General features: G+C 49.7%; 1 protein-coding gene across 1 annotated transcript in view; it reads left to right on the forward strand.

Moving 5' to 3' along the window:
• The window catches only part of LOC119454055 (fatty acid synthase-like), a 322,635-nt gene that overhangs the window by 272,998 nt on the left and 28,250 nt on the right, over positions 1 to 21,387 (forward strand). The window contains 3 exon segments of the mRNA XM_049667895.1: positions 2,597 to 2,797; positions 10,550 to 10,672; positions 15,360 to 15,593. Coding sequence (XP_049523852.1) covers positions 2,597 to 2,797; positions 10,550 to 10,672; positions 15,360 to 15,593 — 558 coding nt within the window.

Consider the following 21,387-nt stretch of genomic DNA (forward strand, 5'->3'; position numbering starts at 1 on the left):
CAGGATCACTGAGCATATTGAGAACAAGGAGCTCTTTAGACACAACCTAATTGGCTTTAGACAGGCGTTGTCCACACAGGACGCTATGCTTTTGCTTAAGAGTGCAATCTTTGATAACAAGACTCGTGACGTGAGAGGGATCCTGGCACTAGACCTCTCCAAGGCCTTCGACAGAGTCGCGCATAGACACATCCTAACAGAGATTTCCTCTCTTAACCTGGGTCAGCGTTTTCATGACTTCACCGAATCTTTCCCCGCGGATCGCAAGGCACACCTCCGACTAGGCACGGTCTCGGGAGGGCCCTACCAGCTAGGCAACTGCGGCACCCCGCAGGGCTCGGTCCTCTCCCCACTGTTATTTAATATAGCCATGCACAAGCTCTCCACTTGCCTCGATGCAATCCCAAACGTGGGTCACGCCATATATGCGGACGACATCACGATCTGGGCGCCGGGCGGCTCGCTTGCCATGCTCGAACACTCGTTACAAAGCGCGTTGGAGGCAACGGAAAACTTTCTTGCCAGCACGGGCCTTGAACTCTCCCCCGCTAAATCAGAACTACTGTTATACCGACAGTCCCGACAAGGGGTCAGAAACCTTGAGCCTCTGAAAACTCTGCCGATAGAAATTCGAGCTAAGAATGGACATCCCATACCAAGGATGGACTCGATCAAGATTCTAGGTCTCCACATTGATGCTAAGGGCTGTAACTCGACGGCCCTCAACAGGCTCATTGGACAGGCTAGTAATGTCCTAAGACTTTTAGCCCGCATCTCAAATCGGAGAGGCGGTCTCAAAGAGGACAATCTGCTCAGAGCTTACCAGGCATTCTTCTTAAGTCATGTTACCTACATCGCGCCGTACCTTAATTGGGGTAAGGCGGAAAAGGCCAAACTCGACTCTCTAATCAGAACCGGTATCAAGCGCGTGCTCGGCCTTCCGCAGTCCACGAGCACCGAGAAGCTGCTGGAGCTAGGACTCCACAACACTATCTATGAGCTACTAGAAGCTCACACAGTGGCTCAAATAATGAGATTGTCGTCCTCTAAGCCAGGGATCAAAATTTTAGAAGAAGCGGGTATCCAACCCAGACATGAACCGGGGACCAAAATTAGCCTGACCCAGCAAGCCAGAACTCGCATCATGGTTGACCCCGTACCGCGAAACATCCACCCAGTGCATAACGAGGGTAGAAGATTCGCGAGAGTCAAGTCGATCCTTAAAAAGATCAATCAGCACAAACTAGGGGCCCTCTTTGTCGATGCTGCCAGATATGACAGTGGGGATAAGTTTGCTGTCTCGGTTGTAGACGCGGAGGGCAACCTGCTTAATGCAGCTTCTGTCTATACTAAGTTTGCACATGTGGCGGAGGAAGCGGCGATCGCTCTGGCTTTTCACAGCGCAAAAGTTCCCCATATCATCTTCTCGGACTCACGCACAGCAGTTAGATCCTTCTCGGCCGCACTAGTGTCTGAACAGGCGAACCATATTGTGAACAAAGCACTTCAAAGAATACGGGAGAGCAGCGAAGGAGGATACCACATCTCGTGGTTCCCAGCCCATATAGATGCCTCAGTTAACCCGCTCGGATGTAATCCTAACGAGCAGGCCCACCGGATAGCGCGCGATTTCACGTACCGCGCTGTCAGGGGTAGCCAGGCTCGGAACGAGGTCAACATCCACAAAGATCCATTATGTACCTTCCACGAAATTGTTTCCCATTATCGTCTCGGCAGGAGGAAATTTCCACCCCCCACCCCAAATTGAACAAACCTCAGGCTAGCACACTCAGACTTCTGCAAACCCGTTCGTATCCCACTCCCCGGTCCCTTAACAGGATAGACCCTGACCATTCACAGTCGTGCTCCAAATGTGGTCATGACTCATGCTCTTTTGATCACATGCTCTAGTTGTGCCCAGCCCTTAACGCCTCTCCACCCATCACGAAAGAGCAATGGGAGGAATCCCTCAAGAGCAGCAATCTTCAAATCCAACACCAGGCTGTCCAGAGGGCCCACGACATCGCGACGGGACTTGGTCTCCCGGTCCCATCGTGGGCGGAGCCACCGACTTAATCTGGGGGAGCCTTCGGCTCGCCTAGATCTTAGCTCCTCAGGACTGAAATAAAGTTCTTGTCATGTCATGTCATGTCATGCAGGAATATGCCCTAAAATAGTACTGAACCGCCTTCCAAAGCAGCACATCTTTTTTTTTTTAATGCTCCCTGCCACGAAGACATACCAACAAAGAAACACTCCGCGAGGTCTCATATTACTTACTCACCCAGATCGCCACAGGCCTAGAGTTCATAGTCCCCATTCTTGTTTGCTTATCTCCTATATTATATACGGCGGTCTAGATTTCCCAATATAGGATATGTGACACCTACCTCGACATGCAGACTAATAGTTCTTCTTAAACAAATACATTTACCCCACGACATGCAAGCGATATCGTTTTAAAAAAATTATTGAGTACATGTTTGTTGTACTTTATCGAAATAGCCTTTGTTTCCAGCATGTGAAGAAGACCTTCTCGATATAAGAAGACTTTTATCAAAAGAATTTCATCAACACACCGTATCGTTCGTCGCAGGACCAAGCTTCACAGTGGACACCGCATCTTCGTCGACGATGACCGCGTTGAACCAGGCTGTGCTGGCGCTCCGTTCAGGACAGTGCACGGCGGCCATTGTGGGCGGCGCAAACCTCATCCTTGATCCCGTCTCGACACTTAACGGGGTTCGCCTCGGTATTCTGTCACCAGACGGAAAGTGCAAGAGCTTTGACTCCAGCGGTGAGTGCTGCCGCATCATACTGCAGGACAATGACTTCCAGAGACCATCCCCAGCCCTTGTCGTGCGTTCACCATAACCCGCCATGTCGGTTAAATCCACACAGACTAGTCAAAATGTGGTTCCCGAACGATAGGCGTACCCTTTTCTTATATACTTGCTCATCGTGGTCGCATCCTTGGTTTTTCAAGTAAATCTTCACTTTATTATGTAAGGTTTACCAGCTATCATGCACCAATTTTTTTTTAAAAACGGAACCCTTATATGAGGACAAAACTAACTGCATGTCGCTAGACGAATTGTCTCGTATTTCTCTAATTATTCTAAATAATGAACTTGCACTATTTATGGAAGAAACCTTTAAAGCGGAGATTTATATTGCTAGGCGAAACGAAGAAGCGTCTGTTACTCGTCTGTCCACAGAAAACTATCATCATCAGCATTGCCTCGAGCGTCCGCGTCTTCCACAGCTGCCTGCGTTGCCACTCATCATTCCAGCGTAGAATTTCACTTCTCTTCTGTCGTCGTAATGGAGAGGCCGTGTTTGCGGGGGTGTGAGCCCCCGTAACGTACAGATTAAATTGTGATTAAACCGTAACGTACAGATTAAATTGTGAAGGAATTTATTGTCGAAGAATCGCAAGCGGCAATGGCGGGCGAATGCTGCTAACCACGCCGCCGAGCAAACTCGAGAAATCGAACGCAAGCGACAACGGCGGACTGCGGTCATGCCGTCAGTGACGTCGATCTCTCCGTCGCAGCTGAACGTGTTTGTAACCTCTTTAACAAACACAAAGACGTAACTAATAATTGAGAAATACTTTAATGAACCATCGGGATTAGCCCAGTGATAAACACCGGGGCCGCACGTTTCAGCTTCGCTGGTTAACCATATCTGTACACCGCATCTTTGGGCGGTGATTGTTTTTTAATGATAAAACTGCTGTAGTTATTCGAGGTCAAGCGTGTTGAAAACATAAGATTCGAAAACACCGATTCCATTTGCTTTCGACACGCTATCGTGTGCGCCATTTTGCTGCTCGCGTGGTAATGAAAGCCCGTGAATGTAAACATTACCACGTTTAGGCTGGTGCCCGCGGCACTCATATTTTTTAAGGCGCCGAAAAAAAAAACATGCTAAATATAGCACCTGGCCAACCACTCAAATTCGAGTTTTACACGTCACTCTAACATGTAATGTTGACATAACTGGCGTAGCTATTATAATTTAAAGAATGGTTAATGCTTTAAGAAATTAGCTATACGAAAATTGATAGTCACTTTGGCATACGCCAAAAACGGTGAAGGAGAAAGCCTGCACGCTCAAGACACATTGTTTACATCACTTGACATTCACATTTGTTGGGGTCTGCTCTCCGTGCATGTTCTCCCCACACATTCGAATGCGTTGGTACTTCTTATTACTGGTTTTTTCCGACCAAAGGTCGAAGGTGCGACTCCCACCACAGATCGTGGATTTGAGTACCTTAATTAACTGTATAATAATTACCACGATGGCGACGGTGACCCGCTCATCATCAAAACTGCTGCGTGAGCGTTGCTTGCTTGACCCGCACGCCATCAGAATTGTTGCGTGAGCGTCTGCCTATAGGTGAGACCAAGGAGGTCCTTGGGCAAGACATGGTGTCGGTTTAGTAGGTTAATTACTACGCCGAGTCGTCATAGCGTAGGATTTCGCTTTGACAACATGGTTTTCGCTCAAGGACGTTGAGGTCGACTGAACTATGAGACATATACAAAATTTTCGCCTTAATAACACAAGAAATACGAGGTGCCTCTTGAGGTTAGTGCTAATGACATGCAATTGGTTTCATCCGTCTAGAAATCTACTGTGTTTTTAAGCGAAACTTTAAAGGCTGAAAAGTGTCGGCGCTGGTGGTGTCACGCTGAAAAGTGGGCCGATCCTGGTGATAGTGCAGAAGGAATCCAAGCTCAATGGCACACACCCCTGTCATGTGGGCCGTTCCTGGTGATATCGCAGGAAGGGTCCAAACTCAACGGCACATACGCCTGTGGGCTCGGGGGCCTGTAACGCGCCTTGAACTACCTTTGTCACACGTAGGACCCAAAGAGACAAAATCCCCTGCCCTTCTCCAGTCGAGAAACTGGGGGTGAGCGAAGCAATTGTGGTCCGATTCTAGCGTGAGGGCTTCTGAAGCTCAAGCGAAACGTCAGCGAAGAGCCGAGGGCCCCGAGTTGCGGGAGCGAGATGTTGAGGCCAAACGTCAGCGAAAAGGCGCTGACCCTGAGTTTAGGGTAAACGAAGCGGAACGCCTGCGACAGTGTCGTCTTGCCACAATCTTCGCTTACCCCCACTTTATCGACATGTCAAAGGCTGTGAAAGTTTTTTCAACTTGGTTCATGATTCCAGGCGCAGCTGGTGTAAACACGTTTAATATTCTCCTAGCGCCTACATGATTTGGACAGTTTTTCGCAAGCCTTGCATCTATCGTTGTCGGAAACCGGACAGCTGTCCGTTAGTAGGGATGCCAAGCAAGCAGCCAGAGGCGAATCACGCGTTCCGCTGATAAGGCCGGACTACACATACACTTGCCAACGCAAGTAAGCTCGCGTCTACGCGCCTTCCGCATGCCACGCCTCTCAAGGAATGACGTTTGTATCTACAAGAGACGCGCTCCAGCGCTCGGTCACGTGGCCACTTATTTATGCCTTGGCAGACACCGTTTCGTTCTTTGTTATTGTTTGTGCTTCGAATTGCTTGAATATTTAAAAACGTAAGTGTTTTACTTCTGGAGCTGTTATATCAGTGAAATAAGTAAAGAAGAAAACGTTGGAAGGCGATTCAACCTCCACTTGAATTCGATGAAAGTCTGCCTGAGTGATTTGGGGGTTAGAATGAGATGTACGCGTCAAATAGTTTATTCTGGGATGCATGCAGCATCTCAAAGAAACTCTGCTTGCTCGATATGAGGCGCAATATTTCAACCATAGCTTCTCAAAACGCTACCTGTCCCGAGGGAAGAATGAGAGAACACTGCCGTTACCACCGGTACCACTCCACGGTGATACCCCCACCGAGCGATGGCAATGCATGGTGGTATCGCCGGTCCGACCACAGGACCCACGGCGAGCCCATCTACTCCCGGGAACATCCTTACACTGTGAGCACCAGTACCACCAGTACCAGATATACGTTGCGGATCGGCCCGCATTTTTGGCTGTACCATGTCACGGAAAGGCCCATGAAAGAGTCTAGAAATATACCTGATCCTGTAAAGTAGGGTTGATTCGCCAAGACTATATTGAAAGTAAAGACTGTAGTAGAGGTCTCTCTTGGGACTGGAAGAATTAACGCGTGTTTTTAGCACTTTTTCAGGCATAAGTAACTTGAATTGCTCTCGAGACGGCAGCTAAACGAGCGCTGCTCGCGAAATCTATCAGGCATCCTCTTCACACATCCATCCGCACTGCCGCTTTTAAGCACGTTTTCTCTGCGGGAGGGAAAAGGAGCTTTTCTTCTTCGGGTGGACCTCGCATGTCCACGGCACCGCTTGTGGCGTCAGCCCAGCGGTCATTGTAGCAACCAATTTCATTTGTGCTGCTCCGACAACGAATGCGTTAAGAATGACAGCGGAATGGGGTTAGCGTTACGGCCACTCGTCAAACAGCACGCGCATGTAAGCGGACGCGAACCCAATAAACCACTCGCTGACAGCTTTCATGCACGTGTGCACAGGTTGCTGAAGATCAATGATACGCAGTGCGGCGTAGTTGGTTAAACAATCCCCGCTCTTTCGCCAAAAAGCTTTGGAATGTGGTTGCGACGGTGGGTGATGGCTTGCATGAAGCAGCGGCAGCTGGCACTTGGCTGACGGCACCTAACAGTAGCCAGGTGCGTAGGGACGCGAAGCTGCCCAAGTGCCGATATCTGCCTGGAACATATCTCCGTGCTCACGGCGTACTTCGACGCGAACGACGTGCACTGCACAGTCTGTGCTTGCGCAGGCGCGTCGTCAAGCGTACGTGTGGTCTGGATTTTACACTCTCCTACAACATCGTGTGTTGAATTAAACGTCGTTAAACACTTATGTTCGTACACTTTGTGTGAACAGCATTTTATGGTACTTACGCTGACGTCGTTGTGTCGACGTTGTTCTCGAATAAAAATCCGAGGACACCTAAGCACTTATGAGTTCTGGATGCGAAAGCATTATTGTACAACTGAACGCCGCTGAGCAGTCCTTCAAGCTTTGTGCTGCGAGTAATGTACCCTACCGATGCGTGCTGTTCGAGGCAGCAAGCAGCAGCAGCCTGCCGCGTCAACGCCACACGCTACCGACGGCCTGCGCGACGAGAGACCGAGGAAGCAGCAGTGGCCACCAAGGCCGGCAGGCGCGCGCAGCAGCTAAGCTTAGTTGGAGTGAGAGAGAGAGAGAGAGAGAGAAATACGGACCGTGCGCCGGCTTCCGAGATCAAGACGGCCACCCCCATGCACGCGCTTCCCGCGACGCCCTCGCCGACGACAACCCGTCTCGCTCCGCGGTGTGACGAGGCTTTGGAGCCAATGAGAATTTAGGTGCCATTTCGCTGCTACAGACGCCGGTGTTCTCGCTCACTGGGCCATTAGATGCCTCCGAATCAAATCGCAAAACTTTGTCTGTTGGGGATCAAGCTAATACCCTACGGCAGTGAGCAGTAGTACGCGGTACAATGCTTTACACTTGCTTTCTGCGCGATCTAAAGGTGAAATTATCGAAGTTCACTGCTTACTTCGAAAGCAAGAAGCGGCAACAGACGTGCTTCCATGTGCTTCACGCAGGATGATTTTGAGCTTTGCACGAGGTTCCTTGTTTTGACCGCTGTGCACTTCATGGAAAGTATGAGCAGTCCATGGCCAACGCTGGGTTACAGTTTTTCAAAATCTGAAGACTACTCCGATATGAGTATTCTTCCAACTTACTCAAGATGTTGTCTTGTGCACAGGACAGTAGGAACAATATTTTAAGGCGGTCGTACTCCAGACAATTGAGCTGAGTTCCAGCGGTCTGAAAAGCTTCCGTTAAGACATGCGAATTTGTCGACATGTGCCAACTCTCGTGTCCATCTTAGATGACCGAACACCTACTACGTCAGGTGAAGCCATGCTGGGTGTGTATTTTTTGTAAAGGGTTTATTAGAGATCGGAGCAGCGCAGCGTCGACAGTCAAACGAGACGGCTTTCAAGCACGAGCGCCGTTGCGAGCAAAAGCGCTGGACCCATTAGCGTCTGGCAGACTAGAGCTGGACCCACTATCGTCTCTCTTCGCTACAATTACCCCGGGAGTGATAACAGCTTGTCAGGATGACAGGATCGTAGTATGGCTCGAGGCGGTCGACGTGGACAATGTCTCGTCCACGACGGCGCTGGTCCGAAGACGGTTGAACTGGCTCGATAACAAAATTCACGGGAGATGCGCGTTCGACGACGCGGTAAGGGCCTTCATATTTCGGGAGTAGTTTCGATGAGAGGCCAGGGGTGGTGAACGGAACAGAGAGCCACACAAGCGCGCCAGGAAGCAAGGCGACCTCGGAGGTGGAGTCGCTGCGAGTGTTCTTCTGGCGCTCTTGGTCATTGGAAGTGAAGGCACGTGCGAGGTCACGGCATTCTTCAGCATGCCGTGCTGTGGCAGAGATAGGTGAGCCCTCGGATGCATCCGGCCGGTAAGGTAATATTGTATCGATGGTATGCGACGGGTGCCGACCGTATAGTAAGAAAAACGACGAAAAGCCAGTGGTGCTCTGAGTAGCGGTGTTGTATGCGTAGGTCACGAAGGGCAGAATGGCGTCCCAGTTCGTGTGGTCGGAGGCGACGTACATTGAAAGCATGTCGCCGAGCGTGCGGTTGAAGCGTTCTGTGAGGCCATTGGTTTGTGGGTGGTACGCCGTAGTTGTGCGATGAATCACGTGGCACTCTTTAAGAATGGCTTCAACCACTTCCGACAGGAAGACACGTCCGCGCCTGTGAAGATAGCATGGTCCCTGTGACGCGGCACACCAGAGCACTGTGCCGGTGCAGGGGGAGGTACTTGATGGGAGGCTTCTTCAGGCATGGTCGACGGTACGGTGCGGGATCGAAGTTCCAGGTTGCAGGTTTTTAGGGCGCACCACCTCCACCAATTGTAAAGGGTTTATTAGAGATCGGAGCAGCGCAGCGTCGACAGTCAAAAGAGACGGCTTTCAAGCACGAGCGCCGTTGCGAGCAAGAGCGCTGGACCCACTAGCGTCTGGCAGACTAGAGCTGGACCCACTAGCGTCTCTCTTCGCTACATTTTGTATGCTTTAGTATCTTAGAAATGGGGGCGACCGTGGCTCGAAGTACCTCCTCCTTTCAAAAGCGAGAAAAAAATACTGGCCGTATATGTTCTTGCTTCGCTGCAAATGACGTCGAAAGACAATAGTCTTCTGCCGCCCCTGATACGTAACATCCTCTCTTCGCCTCCCTCCCACCCTGACGCTCTTCTCCTCCCCTCTCACTCTTCCCATGATGGATGCAATGGAGGTTTTGCTGAATTCAATTCAAATTTCCCGCATTCGTCCTACTCTGGCGCCATCTGTTGGGGCCTTTTATTACTGTTGGATTAAATCCGGCTACAGAGCAGCGATTTTATTCGGCTTGTTTTTAACGCGTAACGTCTCTTCGACACCATTTCTGACGCGTTCATTATTTCATTTACTAACGTGAAAGCCAGTCCCATGTCTATTCTTAATTAAATAAACACTTCGGATCACGGTTATGTACATATATTTTGCCTCAACTAGACCTGAGGTTTCCTTTGGCTGCGTCTCTTCGACACCATTTCTAACGCGTTGATTTTTCATTTACTAACGTAAGAACCACTCCTATGTGTATTCTTAAATGAACGCTGGGGATCACGGTTATGTACATATATTTTGCCTGAATAGGCCTGAGGTTTCCTTTGCGCTGTATAATGTTGACGTGTATGACCCCGTGCCACGAGTGATAGTAGCTTGGTTGGTTTTGGCCGGGCGGTTGAATCAAGAGACAGACAGACAAAGTTTTTCGTGTTTAGGTAGCTCAAGGCAAGACTATCGTCTTTAATAAGCGGCATCTTCTTGAACGGGAACTGTTCACGTTGTGCGTAGCTTTGTACGACGGTCGGCGTGGTTCGGGATGTGTTATGCGTGGTAATGATGTGTGCGAGGGTTATACGGTCTTTCGCGCGGTGACTGAATAATGTACCCACCCAAGCCCTCACACTTGCCTACGTTCAACCACATCAGCGAACGTGTAGCTAGCCTCACCCAGGATTTCGTTCATGTCCATCTGACGCCTTATGCATGAAGGACAGTTCAGAATCGTAGGGCAGATTGTAAACGTTCCTGTTGAGGTGGACGACGTACCCTACGACATGGCCAATCACTGCTGCTTGCTATCCCTATTTTAGGAATTGGTTAAGGAATTTCAGGTCTAGGCTTAACGCCTGCTTACTACTTATGGCGTATTGCGAACCGCGAGAGCGGGTGGGCTCGCAGAGTGTTTGTCACCGGCGTGCCTACTGTTATCGCTGACAATAAGTCGTTTGTCACTGTACACTGTACTCAAGATGGCAGCTCTAAACCGTCCACACAATAGACTTAAACTGTGCATTCACTCCCTGTATAAATTGAGAAAAGGGTATTCTGGCTTCCCATGGAATTTTGTGTCCGACCAACCTTGGAATGGCAAAGAAGGAAAAAAATTGAGCTGAGAAGCTCTGCACTTGTTGGTGCAGGCGACGGGTACGCACGAAGCGAAACAGTTGGTGCCATCTTCATTCAACGAGCATCTCAAGCCAGAAGGGTCTACGCGAAGCTGATCCATATCAAAGCAAACGCAGACGGCTACAAGATCGAAGGTGAGTCGATTTGTTCACTTGTGAGCGCGCCAGGAAAAGGCAGTGATGTTGCCATTGCCTTTTGTATGTTAGCGCCGTCTTTTCAAATGGTGGTACCTTCAACTGTTTTCAAGATTTCGGTAAAAACAATGCTTTAAGTTCGTGTTCGTTGTTCATTCTTGTGGGGGATACGCGCGGGAATCTGAATTAGAAGAAGAAATACGCGAAGAAAACACACACTGCGCTGAACGTTTCTTCGTCAGATTCCTGTGCTGTTCCTTGTAACAATAAGCAAGAACCACCGGTCACAATTCTCGCTATTATTTGGTAACGCTATTCGCCACACTGGATTAATACTGGCTAGAGATGTAGCAAGGATAATATATACTTAACTCCACTATGCCTAACAACCTGGTTTGCCTAAATAATTGCCACACAAAGAATATGTTAGCGAGCACAATAACAACATTCTACCGTATTTGTCATAACTCACCCTTTAGCATACAATAATGAACAGTCTGTTAGAATAACTTCACAATGTCTTTTAATGCGACTAGCATTCTTTGTCTTCTTCCTCCATTTCGAGCTTAGCTATGTAGCCTCTTACGCAGCCCCAGAAGCGAAAGTTGCGTTCCTGTTTCGGCCACTGTGGTTGGGGCTCGTGGTCGTTACGTTGTCATCGTACGAGCTTCGTGATCTGGCTCATCATGCCTTCATCGTCACGTCATCTAAGCCTACCGAGTGGCCCAAGTTGCCTAATGGCTTAGGCCCCTAGGTACGTGCTCGGGTTCGTGATGTCGTTGTCGTCGTTGCATCGTTTTCATTGCAGCTTCCTCATCCAACTCTCGTCATGCCGTCGTCGCCATCGCCGCCATACGGGATTCATGATGCAGCAGTTATAACGCCATAGTCGTCATACACTCAGCCTAATCCCCTTTTCCTCAAGCCATTGTCACATCGTCGTTGCCATTGTGGCGCCTTCATACAGTCGTCGTCAAGCACACGTTGCCGTACTATCGTGGTGATGCCGTTCCGGTGGTTCCATTTTCGTCATTCTAACTCCGACACCACTAAGCAACCACGGTGGGTAGTAATATAGCAGATTCCCATGCACGCCTGCTATTGGCCAAAAGCTGACATCTGTCAGGAAGGGTATGTGGATCAGTGTGTTTCTCCCTACGGAGTAGATTTATTTACGCAGGTTAGTAAACAGGCTGAAGTAAGCGAAAAAATATGATTTCGAATTTTGATAATAAATACGTGCTTCCGGAAGAAACGGACTATCGTCTGCTTCCACTTGGCCGCGGCCTGCCGCGTAGGAATTAAACTTTGGCCACCCTGCTTATCGGTGTCGTAGCCGTCGGGTCTCGCTAATTTCAACTAGTTTTGAAAAAAATCAACTAGCCTCGATCCACGCGAAACTTAGGCTCAGACCACAGGCACGCTTGCCAGCCTGCGCACACTCCTGGCCGCTCCTGGCAGACTTCGCTTCGTACTGAGCTATTGACAGCGCTTCAAGTTGGATGCGCAAGTTGGATGCGGCAACTCTGCGCCGGTCAAGCTGGTGCAGGACAAAACCGGTCCCCATCACGTAGCACGGTCAGACTAGAACATATGAGCGCCAGCGCGCCCGCAAGCCCTGTCGGGCACAAAGCAAACACTGGGCATACACACTACAGTTGCATGCAGTGGTTGCGGTCTGCTACGTAGCGCAGCCGCGGACGCCGCGAGGTGCCGCTACAAGTTCGCAGGCTGAGCGCACTGTGGCAGGCTGAGGACAACCACCTAAGCATTTGGCGCGTTGCAGGAAGCAAAATCGGAAGTGGCGTCTACGTTCACATCAAAAATCCAATTTGAACTGCGCGCCCCGATGACGTTCACTAGGCGGGGCGCTGTGATCACGCCCCGCTCTGCCGTAGCTTTCCCAGTGCCAGTCATTGAAGAATGAGCGCAAGCACCACGACAGGGGTGTTTGATTGACAATAGATTCGCTTCAGCTGAATGCATTAAAGTACTTTTTGCATGAAAGTAATTCTGAAAGAGCCCATTAAGCATAAAATGATTTTTGTTCCCGTTCTCGGCGACCTTGAAGTGACATTGAGCCATAAGCCAGAGCCCTTATCCGGACACTCAAACAAGAACATCCGGGCATTGTTGCGAGAACAAAATGAGATCATCCGGGCAGCCAGTCAAAAATTAAGAAAATGCGGTCTCTGGCTCCCAGCCCTTTGAACACGTCCGCGTTACATTCGCTAGCTACTGCCCAAACAAGTTACAAAAATATTGCTCCCGAGTTGTTCCTAATGTTTCTTCACAATGTCACTCAAACAGTAACTTCTAGTGCGCTGAAGTTTTATTTGTCATTTCCAATAGCAACGTTCAAAAGGCAGATACAGGGAGGGCAGCATACACTTGATTGTCCTCTTGCGGCACGGAGACAGGGTTGCCTATGCAGTTTTGAACGCCAGTGGTCCGTGAGTTCCGCGGCGCTGATTTTGTGTCGACTCGAGAGATGGCGCCACGCTGCGTGGCGCCTCCTTCAAGCGCATTTTTTCTTCTAGCTGGGCAGTGCGCTCTGTCTCCCTGTCACAGCTGTCCCCGAGTCGTCGTCGGCGCGAAGTCAATCGACGGGGTAGACAAGCTGATTGGTCGTTCCGTACGCAAGCGAACACAGTGAAAAGAGTCAGAGTCGGGAGTAAACAAAAACCAAGATATTTATCGGCTGATAAATATACACAAATTAATAAAATAGAATATTAAAAAACACAGAACAGACTAACACACCTGAACTTAATATACACAATGATAAGGACAAATAAATACGAGCGATTAAATGTAGATATAAAAATGAAACAGTGCGAGGATCAAATACACAAGAATACACTAAACAGTATTTCACTAAAGCAAAGTTCAAAAGAAATCAAAGTTCAAAAGAAAAACAAATGGTGTCATACGCATTGCCGGGCAGCAGCAGCCAGTCCATAAACCGTGGAAGTCGGTGCACAAAGCTTTCCCGAAGAAGGCTGGCGGTCCGATCTTGTCGAGGTGGATGCGAATTGCTGAGCTGGGGTTCCCGGTAGTCTAGATCTGACGACTTCCCTCAAGCAGGTTGAGCTAACTTGAGGTGAACTACCGTGAGCTTCGTTGCAGACGCTGGTTTGACGTCTCGTACGTCAACAAGTTCCTCGGAGTTCCAACGTGGCCAGGCGGCCCAGGTGATACTGGACGGCACTAGCCCCCAACGGCTTCTCAGAAGCGCATAGGTTCAGCTTCTAGACTAATCAGCAGGGCCCAAAATCTGCGCTTAAATAGCCTCTCCTTTCCCTAGTTCCCTATGTAGGCAAACTGCCGGTATGTAGAGTTCTCCGCATTCAGGGCTCTTAGCTCCCAACAATCTTGGCCGCGTCCCTTTCACCATGGACGAAGAACCGCAGATTCTCCTCTCTCCCAATGTCAAGGGCCAAGGTGGAACCCGGCATACCACGCAGACGTACACGCACACTTCTGGGTCCGTAATCGGCGTGTCGCGTCTGGAATCGAGATGGCAGCCCGAGCGGCCACGACGCCTTTGACGCCCGTAATTCGGCGTGTCGATGTCGAATAAATTATACGCTGCACAGTCAGGAGCCCACGTTTTTTACGCTCGTAATTCGGCGTGTCGTTAATCAGCGTCCAAACCATTCGAAAGTATGCCGCTCCGTGACATTCCCTGGCGTCTTTAGCTGCCTGACCTGCCGCCTTCATCCTGTTTTCGTCTTCTGGCGGGGCAGCGTCCATATGGACCAGCGCACAGTATAGCGTGCCGCGGTGTGGTCCGGTGTGATGTAGCGGGGTGGGGTAGGCCGTTGCGAACATGCACTACACCCATTTTGAGATTGTAGCTTGTATGATCTCAAAGCAGTCTGCCTTGCCGGTAGCCATTCCATACTTACATCTACTCTCGATTACACGAGAGCCAGCAATTTTTTCAACCTCAAATCCATTTCTCGACTTGAATAACAAGTTGTTCGGGGCCCCTTTAAAGCAAACATACCAAACAGCTCGTGTTATAATAAAGATACAAAGGTAACTCGGGCATGGTAATTTTGTTCTTTCGAACCTAAATAAGCTTCTACGCCTGCTAACGGGAGCATTTTGTATTTGTCACAAAAGGTATCATCGTCCGGTTTCACTGTTTACGAAAGCGCACATTCTGCTTATTCTTTCAAGTAATGCCGCACTCGATCGCCTAGCCATCCTGATGAAAAACACCAAGCCGATAAGGCCAAGGAAAGTGAGCTCGCACACAACTGTTATTAGTTCATCTATAAGTACATATCAAATGCATAAAATTGTCTTTGACGTTGTTAGGCATACAATAAAACTAGCAACCCCCACCCGATCCGCCCTATACAGCTATACGTCTGTATCTAGAGGGTGATTGAGCTCGCATCATAAGGTTTTGTATCCTATCCCTCAGAAGTAAATTGGTCAGATAACAACTACAACGGCAACTGATGGTCTCTGTCTTCTCGCCGTGAATACGATTTATGTTTAGATACCCAACGCTGCGTCCAAGCTGTCCAATCACGAGGACATTATATCCCTGCCTTCGCCCAGGGAATAGTAACTACCTTCATTTAGATACCCAAGCAGCGTGGAAGCTAGCCTTTGAAATGGCCCCATAATTGAGCACATGTTGTCCAATCACGATGCCATGATATCGCAGGTATCACCTTTCCATCAAGCAAAGCACAAGAGCTGTTGATGCGTGAAGTCTACGCCGAGGCAAATATCGATCCAAGCAGCGTGTGCTACGTTGAAGCTCATGGCACAGGAACGCAGGCAGGCGACCCGGCAGAGTTGAATTCCATAGCCAGCGTCTTTTGCCAATCGAGACGGGGAGGAGCGCTGAAGGTCGGTTCTGTCAAGAGCAACCTTGGGCACGCCGAGGGCGCTTCAGGTGAGAGAGAAGTTGCGAACTTAACAATAACCGGGAGCTGCCGCCCTGTTTCACAATGTAATGGGCTACTACAGGTCTTCTTTGAGGTGATGGATCAAATGGCGCGCACCTTCCAGGCTCAGAACCGTATTTGGGGGCATACATGCTTACGAGCACCTCAATGGTATTTAGCCCCATTGGGAGCTGTGACCCGAATTGTACAAACTAAGAAAGTGCACAAAAGCAAGAGTGCTCGAGAAAAAAATATTTAAAACACGTAGCGTCTGTCTTCCGATGAATCTGATGTGAGCTGTGCTGCATGCTTAAATAATATATATGAAGTACTTGAGTAAAATGAATTCGAAGGGCAGACGGCGGGGTGCTTGTTAATAATGTAACTGTATCTTCGAGTAGCGGGTACATTGTTTCCGTTGGTCCTTACAATGTTTTACATCAGGTGTACTTCCAAGTGTCTCAATGGTTGCTTTTCAAGTTTGCTACCCGCGTTGTAGTGTATGTTCTCATTATCTGAATATCATATGCGGATTTCTCACGTGGAGTCCACATTCTCTAAACTTGACAAATCTCGCTCAATAGAAAATTCCTAATGCATTCTGCAGCTGTGCGTTTTTTTACGCTTCTCAAGATGCAAGAAATGTGGTCAAAGCACATTTTTGTATGCGCACAATTATTCAACGAAACAAGGGATCAAAGAGCTTGAGTATACTAACCTCAAATGAACAGTGCCCGTATTGTGAAATCTTTTGGGCCGAATCCGGAAAGGTTTTCGTGCGTAAGCACTGTTTGCCGCCTGCTGTTTAGCGTACGAACTTCTTTTGAGTACTGGTTCTGCTTATCTGGCTAAACTTCAAGTGGGACTGTGACAAGCCTAATATAAAACGTGGCTGACTTCCAATTGTGGCACCACGACTAATAACGTAAATAATGCTAGAACTTACACATGGACCGTACTAACGAACAGCTTCTTATATCAGAAATATTCGTAAGGACAAATGCCAACCCCGATGCCGCTCAACATTTATTAGTGAAGGAAGCTGGACAATGGCGAATAGCATTTGCTCTGTAAAGTCTGTCCGCTGGTAACGCTCTCTTTCATATTCATCTAGGCAGTCCTTTCCTAGAAAACGAAGCTTTCCTATGAATGATACATGGGAAAAAATAAACTCGGCTTGAAACCAACCGTCGGACAATATTACGTTTACCATTCTTTTGAAAGTTCACCATGTATGCATTGTGTACGTTTCTCTGTACCTAACCTATTTCACGCCAACCTAAAGGGCCCCTAAACCACCTCAGATATTTTTTGAACATTTCAAGCAAACACGCGCATCGAGTTCAGAATGCCGTCACGATCAACGACGCCAAACGCTGCAGCGCTACCCGCCGCGGGCGCGCCACAAAAAATAAAAACAATGCCGTCCTCCTCTCCTGGCTTTTCCGGTATCCCCAACGGTCGTCACGATGTTACCAGGGGGCATCTGGTGATGTCAGCGGTGGTGACTATGTCCGTTGGTCGAACAAGAACCTACGACTTCCGGTTTGTCTGCTAGCAGGTACGCGCGCCCCTGCTCTTCCTCGTCGTGTTGGTCGCGTGTGCGCCCTTGCGAATCGGTAATTACAGCCCGCAACGAAAGTGCCAAATCAGCCACGTTCCAACACAGTCGTGCTTAGCGGTCTGATTAGTTGCGCGAACAGAGTGCGACTGTGTTGGCCTTTCCAGACGTGCGCGCAACACAGGGACTATAGCGGCACGCTTCGCATAACACGGGCCAGCACCGCAGCAACAGCGGCTAGCCGAGAAGCGCTGAGTCCACGTCCACGTTACCGGCAGGGTAACTCGCCGCACGCCATTTGCCATTCGCGCGTCGCCGTTCAACAGGCGGTTTTGCTCGCGAACGGCGAGAGTTTCTTGCCGTACGTAGAGAGGATGAGACCGGGGCTCATTTGTGCGGCAGTCTCACCGCCATCGCCGCCGATCGCTCGACGGCGCTGATATCGTCGCAATAGGCCTTCTCCGGTTCACTTCAAAGCTAAAGCGAACGGCGCTTCGGAATGAATCGCCGACGCTCACAAGCCGCATTATTTTCTTACCGTTGTTGTCGCTCTTGCAATAATTGAACGCAAAGGAGAAAATAGGCTTATGTTAGCGGCGCCGTCGGCTGCGATGCGAGCACCGATGAGCCGGTCTTGTGCCATCGGTGGCCGTGCACTGCAGCTGAGCTCGATAAGTATCGGAGCTCTCGTTCGTGTTGCACGGTGGACAAAGGATATTGTTTCATTGCGATAGCAATTATATGGACACTAAAGGCGGATTTCTGCCGTCGGCGTCGTCGTGCCGTAGCCGTGAGGTTTCGTATGAACTTCAACGGCGATGAAATCGTCGCCACGCGCCGTATGCTGTATGAGCGAGTGAAAGCGCGTGAGGGATGCGCGCTTTCACGGCGAGCGAACGCACGGTGGAGAGCAAACGCGACTTCTTCCGTCGCGCGAAAGGCCGTGGGGGGACGGGGAGGAGGGATGGGGAGGCGACGTTTAGCTGCGGCACCAAATGCGTATTTACATAAGAACGTTGCGAGACGAGGAGGTGCTCGACGAGTGTCCCGCTCTGATCTCGTGGAAAACCTCCTAGCCGCCGCCAGAAGCGCTGGCAACAGTCAATAACACCGTACGCGTTCGGTGCGAACGCGGGCAAAACGCCGACGGCGTCGACAACAATTCGGCGCGTAGCTGGTGCTGCTTCATGTCCACGTTTATGCAGCTGAAAAAACTGCTATCCTTACTGAGCTCTCTACTAATTTGTTATCGCACTTGATGCTTCGCCTTTCGGGTGAAAGTGCGACATTCTTATCAGAGAAGCTGTTTAAACCCGCCGTATAATTTGTGGTGCGTAGCAAGAAACTACCAAGAAAGAAAAGAAACTTTCTGACCGAGGCGGGATTCGAGCCTGCGTACCCCCGGTTCCAAAGCTAGCGTCGTAACCTCTAGGCTGTTTTTTTTTCTTTATTGCCAGAACTTTCACTTAGCAAACACCAATTGCATCAACTTTTGCCAAAAAAAGCAATACATAAATATGCATATATACATACTTTCAATCTTTCACGCATACGTGTTGTGCGGTCAGTCACATTTTGGCTGGCACTGCCATGTCATGTTTAAGTTTCTTTTAATGTTGCGAAGGGCTCAATCCTCGTCAGCCAATCCGGGGGGCATTCTTGGTCTTTAATTACGTCGATGAATTTGGGAACACCCTCCCGGAAAACTAGTCGTGCAGGTCTACGGTCAGGCGCGCAAAAAAAAACCTGCCATTCGAGCCCGCCACAAACAGTGGAGAACCATTAGCATAATGAGGTCCAAAGGCAATCCGTAATCATTTTCTATAGTTAGAAATCTAATACCTGATGGATATAAGGGCAATTCTTTCTTTAGTGTGCTTTGAAGAACCCGTGAAGGGGTTTATTTTTGCTAGGCTATACAGCCACGCCTGCAGAGCATGCATTTATGCGAACCATATGATTGCACTCGAGGTTCGTCCTCTTCGTGCACAGCCAATACCACCTTGCCACTGCTGGCGCGTTCGTACGCTCGTGCTCTGCGAGGTGAAGAGGTGTTGCGCGCTATGAGATTGAGAGAGAGAGAGAGAGACGCATTCACGCAGCAGGTCTCCTAGAACGCGGTGTCGGTGTTCCTTCTTCAATAAAAGCACTACTGCTTCTACTACTACTACTACTACTACTACTACTACTACTACTACTACTACTACTACTACTACTACTACTACTACTACTATGGGCTGCTGAGCACGAGGTCGCGGGATCGAATCCCAGGCACGGCGGCCGCATTTCGATGAGGGCGAAATGCGAAAACACCCGTGTACTTAGATTTAGGTGCACGTTAAAGAACCCCAGGTGGTCCAAATTTCCAGAATCACCTACTACGGCGTGCCTCATAATCAGATCGTGGTTTTGGTACGTAAAACCCCATAATTTAATTTTACTACTACTACTACTACTACAACAACTACTACTACTACTACTACTACTACTACTACTACTACTACTACTACTACTACTACTACTACTACTACTACTACTACTACTACTACTACTACTACTACTACTACTAGCTGCGCTATGCAACGCGCAGTGACGGCCGTAAGTACAAGACGCGCGAAAAGAAATTATAATAATCATGAGTAGTGGTGGTGGTGAAAAAAGTTGTCGCAGTTTCACCTGAAAGGCGAAGCATCAATTGCGATAGCAAATTTGTAGAGAGCTATGCGGAGTAAAGATAGTAGCTTTATCAGCTGTATAAACTTGGACATGCAGCAGCACCGGCAACACGCAGAACTGTTGTCGACGCCGTCGGCGTTTTGCCCGCGTTCGCACAAAATGCGTGCGGCGTTGGTGATTAAATAGGCACTTGGTGCCGCAGCTAAACGTGGCCTCCCTTCCCCTCCGCGCCACGGCCTTTCGCGCGTCGGAAGAAGGCGCGTTTGTTCTAGATATATGGTGATTGTGCAGCCCTTAAGGGAGCACGGCGCAGAACGCGCGTTTGTTCTTCGCCGTGCGTTCACTCCCCGTGAAAGCGTGCGTCCCTCGCGCCCTTTCACTCGCACATACAGCGTTCGGCGCACGGCGACGATTTCATCTCCACTGACGTCATACGGAACCTCACGGCAACGGCAACGGCGACGCCGACGGCGACGCCGACGGCAGAAATCTGCTTTGGAGACAGACAGACAATTTTATTTAGTTCCTGAGGAGCGCTACCGCTCAAGGCGGTAGAGCAGCGGGCAACTCCCACGTCGGGACGGGTAGGCCGAGCCTCACCGCCGCGTCGCGGGCCCTCTGGACGGCCCTGAGTTGATGTGGAAGTTCTGAGCTCCTGAGCACGGAGCTCCATTCCTCTTCGGTTGTGCGTTGAGGACCCCGTAATGAGGGGCACTGCCAGAGCATGTGGTCTAACGTACAAGCGGCGCCACAATCCGGGCATGCTGGATCAAGGGCTTCGATGAACTGACTGTGGTTATAAAGACTAGGATATGACCTGGTATGAAGCATGCGGAGGGTAGATGCCTGTGCTCTAGAGAGCTTCGCGTGAGGAAGGGGGAAGACCCTCCTGCCCAACTGATAATGCTTGACGACTTCATTAAAAGTGAGGAGAACGTCCCTAAAGACTGCTTGATTGGAGTCTGAAGATCCCCCAGGTTGCCCAGCGCGGTAAGTCAGTTCGCGCGCTCGGGCGTGGGTGATCTCGTTCAAGTTGGCCATGGAGGCCAGATGCGATCCGAGGTGAGCCGGAAACCAGATGATTCTATGAGGAGAAATATCCCTATGACCTAAAATGCGAGTTGCTTCAGCTGATACCGATCCGGACGCAAAGGCCCTGACCGCCGCTCGTGAGTCTGTGTAGATCTGTTGCTTAGAATCGTCAAGAAGAGCGAGGGCGATAGCTACCTGCTCAGCCTTCGCGGGAGTGGCGTTCCTGATAGAAGCAGAGTGGAGAACAGAACCTGTATGATCAACCGTGACGGCCGAGAAGTTGGCCGATCGGCCGTACTGCGCCGCGTCTACGAAGCATGCAGAATGTCGGTTTGCACGAACTTCTTTGAGCAGGGCTTGTCCCCTGGCCCTCCGTCTCCCCGCATTGTGCTGCGGGTGCACGTTGCGGGGAAAAGGAGAGACTGTAATGTGAGCCCTTTGGTCCTTAGTGATATTATGTTTGTGTTCCTCTTCTAGAGCTGGATTACATCCTAGGACGGTTAGGATGCTCCTGCCCGAGGCCGAGGAGGAGA

Source organism: Dermacentor silvarum, chromosome 5 (genome assembly GCF_013339745.2).
Source record: "Dermacentor silvarum isolate Dsil-2018 chromosome 5, BIME_Dsil_1.4, whole genome shotgun sequence".
In the NCBI taxonomy this organism is placed as follows: Eukaryota; Metazoa; Arthropoda; class Arachnida; order Ixodida; family Ixodidae; genus Dermacentor; species Dermacentor silvarum.